The sequence below is a fragment of the Misgurnus anguillicaudatus genome, chromosome 24, assembly GCF_027580225.2.
Source record: "Misgurnus anguillicaudatus chromosome 24, ASM2758022v2, whole genome shotgun sequence".
NCBI lineage: Eukaryota > Metazoa > Chordata > Actinopteri > Cypriniformes > Cobitidae > Misgurnus > Misgurnus anguillicaudatus.
Genome location: NC_073360.2, coordinates 45798053 through 45805826, shown reverse-complemented (window position 1 = coordinate 45805826; position 7774 = coordinate 45798053). Strand labels below are relative to the sequence as shown.

General features: G+C 35.7%; 1 protein-coding gene across 1 annotated transcript; it reads right to left on the bottom strand.

The window, feature by feature from the left end:
- Positions 1–2758: 2758 nt before the first annotated feature.
- Positions 2759–5719, bottom strand: LOC141361638 (homeobox protein otx5-A-like). The gene is made up of 3 exons (XM_073863209.1): positions 5580–5719; positions 4607–4758; positions 2759–4114 (listed from the first exon to the last, which is right to left on the bottom strand). Exons 1-3 carry the CDS (start codon positions 5674–5676, stop codon positions 3476–3478), a joined length of 888 nt encoding a protein of 295 aa, XP_073719310.1. The 5' UTR covers positions 5677–5719; the 3' UTR covers positions 2759–3475.
- Positions 5720–7774: the final 2055 nt, after the last annotated feature.

Genomic DNA, 7774 nt, shown 5'->3' with positions numbered 1-7774 from the left:
ATAATGTGGCGGTTTCCCGGACAGGGATTAGAATAGTCATAGACTAAAATAAATGTAAGAGCTGTCCGAACTGAAAACAACTTGCACTGACATATCTTAAAATACATCAGTACCCTTTGTTTTGCCTCAAAATGCACACAAGTAATGTTTTTAGTTAGGCATATTTGTTAAAACAAGTTATATTTCCTAATCAAACTAAGGCCGAGTCCTGGCTTAATCTAATCCCTGTCCGGGAAACCACCCCAATGTCTGTCTGTTTGTTTGTCTGTCTGTCTACAGATGTAAAGAAGTGTGAAATATCATACTCTTTACATGAATGCAGACTAACACAACTTCAACGCTGGTGTGTTCATCTTTTGTTCTGCCGTGTGTGTGTGTCACATGACTCATTACATCACTGGATTAAGGTCAGATCTGGATTAAACGATAGAGAGAGAGAGAGAGAGAGAGAGAGAGAGAGAGAGAGAGGGAGAGAGAGGAGAGAGAGAGAGAGAGAGAGAGAGAGAGAGAGAGAGAGAGAGAGAGAGAGTAGTAGGTCATGTGTAGTATACACTATCGGACAAAAGATTGAAATCACTTAAATCTTTTCCATGCTCTCAACTCATTCCCTGCCATTGATGAGTTATCTCGTCAATTAAGAGAAAACATTTGCATGAAAAAAAAACATGTTCCTGATGAGTTTTTAGGGTAATCTGTAATAACGCGATTATCCACTAGACTAGATTACCCAATTTATTAAAAAAACTGAAGAAAAAAATTCTTTATTAATTTTACACTCCGTGTACGTTTTGATAATCGTACTGAATCTGATCTTTAACAAAATTTCTTTATTCAAATGCAATTATCTCAGCTTTTTGCTAAACAAAATGTATTTTTGAAGAAAAATACCCATATTCAAGAGTTTATAAGCAGAGAAAAAAACTATAGATAGGATGAAATGGTTTTACCCCCATTTTGTTTGTTTGTTCATTGTTTGTTTAAAAGCAGAGCGCTGTTCTTATATTTGATATATTTGTTTGTTTATAAATGTTTTGAAGAAAATTTTCCTGGAAGGCATTTTGTGAAACTTTTGTGAAAATCACAAAAAAATGCTGGCAAGCAACTTTTCAAAATGGCTGGTGGGGAATGAGTTAAAAAGGTGGATGTTTAAACAAAATTACATGCGGCAAAAATATAGTTTTGCCAAACGTCATATTTTTTCCTTAGAAAACCAACATTTTATTTAACAAAATGTGAGCTCCTTCAAAATTGTTTAAAATCTCATCTCAGGGTTAATCCACAAGAAGCTGAATGATAAATAATAATAATCTGCTTTTGCTGTACACATTTATTCAAAGTACATTTTAACCCTGGAGAACCCACGGTTCAAATTTGGCCAGTGTTAATTGCTGCTAAGAGAGGGGTTCATGGGTTCTCCAGGGTTAGAAAAAACAGCTGTTTGCCAGTAACTTACTGTAGATCTAAATGTTATTAACTGGCAACAGTTTGAAGTTAAATAAACATTAAACAAAGTCTTTATCATTACAGAATAAAGCTAAAATAACAGCCTCGTGCAAAGCATTCTGGGAACCAAAATCTGAAGGGGAAAAAACAGAAAAAGGTTGATGAGGATTTTTCGTTACCAGAATGCTTTGCACGAGGCTGTTATTTTATAGTTTTATTTTGTAATAACAAAGTCTTGTTAATGTTTAATGTTCATTTCACTTTGAACAAACTGTTGCCAGTAAATTTATATCTACAGTAAGTTACTGGAAAACAACTGCATAACTACAGCAAAATTTATACAGTGTACCATCAATTTGTGTGTTCCCTGGGAGTCGAACGCGTGACCTCTGTGCTGCTAACCTGACACAATTGTAAGTCGCTTCGAATAAAAGCGTCTGCTAAATGTAAATTACTCCTGATCATTTATCAGTTCATGTTTTCTCATGCCTGGTATGGTTTATTTACTTTCTTTGAAAATCACAAAAGTCCTAAAATGAGGTTTTTGCAGAGGTCTCATGAGATTGTGAGCAGATCTTATTTGCTAAATGAACTCTAAACAAATAAATAGTGTTGAATGAAGATCTTTATTTAGAATTCATCCGAAAGTCTTAGAAACGACAAGAAAAGAAATGCAATCACAATGAAAACATTACATGAACAAGATATCAGAGAAAAGAGTGTGGATTTAAAAACATTACAAATATAAACAGCATTGCAGTTTGCATTGCAGCATTGCCCTGAGTTTGAGAAATAATGATTATAGGCAGAATCTACACATCAGCAGAGAAAGAGAGAGAGTTTGTGTGTTGTTGAATCTTATAATACTGTCAAGATTGTTCAACATACAGACAAAACACAATGAACGTGTTTCATCTTTTCATTGAAAATACAACTCAATTACTGAGCAGACTCATCTTCATGAAAGTTATTAACAGTTTAAAACAGGTTCACAGGGCACTATACTATATGTTGCCTTCTAATTCATTAAATAATATAAATCCTGAATCATATAGAGGATTTCTCTTGTAATATCTCTTCTTATTTCATTAGAAGTGAGAAATCTTCACCACAGACCGCCCGTGGAAATCCCAGCATGCTTTGAGCTCACAGTTGTGTCTCATTCTGATTATAAGCAGGACTGCAGATGTTCAGTGACTTCTGTTGTCTCACAGTTTGAACTTCATCAGACTGAAGATTCTGAAAGTTTCTTCTTAATCAGTTCTCAATGTTGCGGTAAAATGTTGTAAATGATGATTATTACTTTAGATCCTCTTAGAATTAAGATGATGTGATTCGGGAATCAGTTAAGAAACTTCCGTTGTGATTTATGTATGGACCACATGTTGATTTTACACTAAAAATGTTACAGTCTGTGCAAATATCCAAGTGTTTAAATACCCTAAAAATCATCTAGCAGCTACATCTCATTCTGTTTCAATCATAAATAATGAAGATAAAAAGTCGTCAACTTCTCACACGTTAACATTCAACAGTTAAACCTCTTTAAAAGTCCAGTAATAATGATCTCACACACATACACTGGTAAAAATATCACATTATTACTGGCAGCTGTTTTCCAGTAAATTAATGTAGATTTGTATTTATGTTATTTACTGGCAACAGTTTGTTCAAAGTGATATGAACATTACACATTAACAAGTCTTTATCTTAACAGAATAAAGCTAAACAGCTTTATGCAAATTAAAACGTGAAGGAAAAAAACTGAAAAAGTTTGATGAGGATTTCTGGTTCCCAGAATGCTTTGCATGAGGCTGTTAATTTAGTTTTATTCTGTGAAGATAAAGACTTGTTAATGTTTAATGTTAATTTAATTTTGAACAAACTGTTGCCACTAAATAACATAAATACAGATCTACAGTAAGTCACTGGCAAACAGTTGCATAACTACAGCAACATTTTTTACAGTAAACTTCTTGTCTTTTCTATGTCTATACGCTTGAAAGTCTGTGTTTCCCTAACTCTCTTTCATTTACAGGACCTGAAACTTCCAGGAGTTTTGGTCCTTGTAGTCCAAACAATCTGCAGCGTTAAAGTTGAGTTTCCAGGACCCCGTCTGGTCTTTGTAGTCTAAACAGTCGACGGTACCGAAGCCCAGAGAGGCAGCGGTGTAGCCCTGCGATGACAGCGACACCGGAGATTGGCTTAGCGGCCCACCCATAGACGAGGCGGTGATGGGGCTGAGAGCGCCCCCTGTGGAGGACAGCTGCGGGTGCATGGGAGACAGGTAAGAGCTGCAGTCCAGTCCTGTGAAATAAGAAGAGCTCGCGTAGCCCTGACTGTAGGCCGGAGCCTGCGTGTAGGTCATCGGGTACGCGCCAGAGCGCTGAAGACAAGGAGTGCTCGAAACCAACAGAGGGTCACCCAGGGGCGAGATGGACGCCGGACTCCAGATGGAGACTGTGGCACTGGTGCTGCTGGGTGCAATGGTCGGAACCGGGGGTGCTGGCTGTGGACTGTAAGGTCCGTTGGTGCTGACGCTGGCTTCGCTGGTGCTGGGCTCTCTAGCGGGTGATGACTTCTTCTTTGTAGGTCTGGGTTTGGGCTGGCCGCTGCTCTGCTGCTGTTGCTGCTGTTGACGGCACTTAGCGCGGCGGTTTTTAAACCACACCTGAGAAACAAAGATGGACAAAGTCCTGGTTAAGGAAGCAGCTTTGTTTTCATCTTAATGGGATGGCCGACGGGAATATTATATTTATATTCAAAAAATATAAAATTATTTGTATTTAAAAATTATATGTTGATTTGTAATTTGTATCGGATTATTTCTCAGCAGGCACGTGCAGAGAGGCAGCAACTATAAACAATGGCGCATGCCTGTTCACTCACTTTTTGTTGTTTTTTATGGGAGAAAAGATTCACGGTTCTAGTCTTTGTTTTTTCATTTAAAATTATTCATACTTCAAAATATCATATTTTATAAAAAAACGTGCCATAAAATACTTTTTACATAATTGGTAAACAGGCTCATACTGTTTTTATAATTTTAGGATTTATCCTCATAAATGCTGTTTTTATTATTATTTAAATAATAGGGATGAACTGTCTAACCAGTTGAGCCTTCAACCAGTACCGATTTTCGAGGGGGGTTTGTTAAACTCACCTGAACTCTGGACTCGGGAAGGTTAATTTTGAGCGCCACCTCCTCTCTCATGAAGATGTCCGGGTATCGAGTCTTAGCGAACAGCGACTCGAGGATGTCGAGCTGCGCGCGGGTGAACGTGGTCCTCTCCCGCCGCTGTTTGCGTGGAGTGTCTGAAAATAAACACGCACAATCTCATTAAACAAATATAATACTTCGTTCGTTCTAGAGTAACCCAAATATAACTAATCCTTATTTTGTTTCGGTCCATAGAAGGTCGAATTTATTTTGAAATTAAAAATAAAATCTTGAATATTAAACTTTAATTTTATTTCTTTAAAAAGATCTTTGTTCATGAGAACACCTCTCAAAAGTGATTAAATCGTTTGATTAATTAATATCTCATTGTATATTTTGATCATAAAAAATACGTCAACCGTTTATGAAACAGTAAAGTTATTTAGATATAGCCTAAAGATTATGAAACACAACAGGCAAAAATGGTTCTTGTAGCACCAGAAATTTTTAAGAGTAGGCTACAGAAACGAAATTTGATTTTAAATGTGCAAATAAATCAAAACTCGTTTTTGTGTGAATGTTCACCTGTAACTCTATATGTTTCTTTTAAATTGATTTTTGTTGAAAGTTCAATCTTTAAATGTAAACTCAATATAATAGGTACTGAATATTAAAATTAAATATTGTACAAACTCAATATTGTCGATTGCAGTAACGGAGTAAAACTCGAGCTTTAACTGAAGAATAAAGAAAGTTTTTTGTCTTTTATTTTGTGAATTCTGCGGATCTGTAAATCATATAAATAAATAATTGTATCATATTTATAAAATAAATACTCTTGCGATCAGATTTGTGTTACCGCGCTACTTCGGCGCGCATGAACATTTCAATCAGTAATAGTTAAGTAATAAATGAATAAATTAAATAATACATAAAGAAATAAAATGTATAAATTGTAAATGTAGTATTTTCTTACTTGGGTAACCGACAGCAGAGTGCAGGAGATCCATCCCGGTACCGGACAAAGTCAACCCGTTTACTGAGTAATGAGGCTGTTTCATGTAAGACATCATGACTATAAACTAACTCTCTCTCCCTCTCTCTCTCCCTCTGTCTCTCTCTCTCTCTATCTTTTGCTGTGTCTCTCTCTATCTCTCTCTCTCTGTGTCTCTCTCTATCTCTCTCAGTCTTCAGCGCACTGTTTACTCTGATTGTAAAGTGATTTTCTCTTCTGCTGTGTGCGTCTGTCAGAGATGGACATCAGGCACTCAGTCCCGTTCAGCAGGTGCGCGCCGGTGTTCTGTGTGCGAATCTCCGAGTAACAGTGAGTTTAAAGTGAGGAGGAGGAGGCTAATTAAACACACACACACACACACACACACACACACACACACAACCCCCCCCCCCACACACACACACACACCCTCCTCCCATCTCTCTCCTTTAATTCTTCTCTTAGAGATTCAAGAAGTTCATTGGCACGGGCTCTCCAACTTCCAAGCGTTGTCTGTTTGTCTGTCTAACACACAAACTTTAACATATATAGACTACCCATTATTGACATTCGATTACTGTCTGTTTACTGCACTCAGATTTGTTAAATTGTTAGATATTTTAATTTTTTCGTTTAATCAAATGTCGCTGTGTTTTATCAAAGTTTGAAGATATTTTAAGGAGAGATCTGAAATGTTCACTCAGTGTCACGCGCATGATGTCGAGATAGCCGAATAAAAGCACAAATTCCGTTAATGTTCATTAATATTTTATACAAGCTGAACTAGTTTATGATCAGATTGGCCTATTAACATCAACTTCGTCTAATCAATAAAATAACGGAATTTATTATAATTTGATATGTGTTTGATTCAAGCACAAACTCAGAAAATAACACGTCAGAAAAACACATTTAATTATCTGCCACCCCTTGCAAAATACAGAAATAATTGGAGTCAGTGTGAGGCGAAGGGGGAACGGGATTAAAGAAACAAAAGGAACCAGTGTTGAACAAATCCACCATCATATGGACCATCAACTCTCTCTCTCTCTCTCTCTCTCTCTCTCTCTCTCTCTCTCTCTCTCTCTCTCTCTCTCTCTCTCTCTCTCTCTCTCTCTCTCTCTCTCTAATAACACTAATTATTATTAATTTTATATTTTACATTTCCTTTACAATTAATTAATGTATTATTATTATTCATCTTGAGTTATTTTGTTGTCTTAGTTCGATCATGAAGTCATTTAAAATAGTTAGCCTATTTGGTCATTTCAGTTCACAATTAAATCATATATATATTTAAACTAACATACATTTTAAATGTGTGTGTTTTTTTCTTCGCGTTTGAGTCATATCTAAAACTAAACAAAAAAATTAATTACGCAGTTGACTGAAACGCGTTTCCTTTTATTCTTCTTGTTTATTTTATTATAGCCTATTATTTAATATTGTTTCGTGTTAAATGTAGTATTATGTTAATGTTCTTTGTATTTATTTATTTTTTCAGTTGTAACCAGCTATTTTTAGTATTATAATGCTTAATTCAGATTAAACGAAGGCTAGTGTTTTTCTTTATTGGTTAATGAGTCCGTGTGTTTTATGTCAGGAATAAAGTCTTTGATATGACAGTATTATAATATGATTTGTGAGGATATAAACGAGCGTGTAAAGCGGATTCTCTGCGCTTGTTAATTGAATCGGATTTCTTTTAGTTTCAAATCCACAGAAACTCTATAAGGGGTTTATCTGAGCAGATATAAAGAGAGACAGACAATATAACAGCCTCTATTCCAACCTTTAAAATTTGCATTTAATATCTTCACCTGCTGCATCAGATCGCACATTAAACTGACGGAATATCTGAAAAGAAATCAGTTAGCAGATCCTCCTCCTCATCATCATCTTCATCATTACAAGCAATATAAGGATCATCATGTGACCGCACTTAAATTGGTGAGTTTCAAATTATTTCAAGGCCTGAGGGAAACTTCACGATAATAAACACACATACACAAACACACATACACAAACACACACATACTCAAAGCACACGCACCTGCTAGTAGCGATGATAGTTTATATTAAATGTTAATATATTACGTAATATGTAATATATAATGTAATATATATAGCCTATTTATATTATGTGTATATTCTCATTTTAACTCTTACGTAGAATT

Excerpts from the sequence above, each read along its gene's own strand:
- LOC141361638 (XM_073863209.1), bottom strand. The coding sequence starts at position 5,676 with ATGATGTCTTACATGAAACAGCCTCATTACTCAGTAAACGGGTTGACT. Across the intron at positions 4,759-5,579 it reads CTCTGCTGTCGGTTACCCAA|ACACTCCACGCAAACAGCGG; the intron begins GTAAGAAAATAC and ends GTTTATTTTCAG. Across the intron at positions 4,115-4,606 it reads TTCCCGAGTCCAGAGTTCAG|GTGTGGTTTAAAAACCGCCG; the intron begins GTGAGTTTAACA and ends TTTGTTTCTCAG.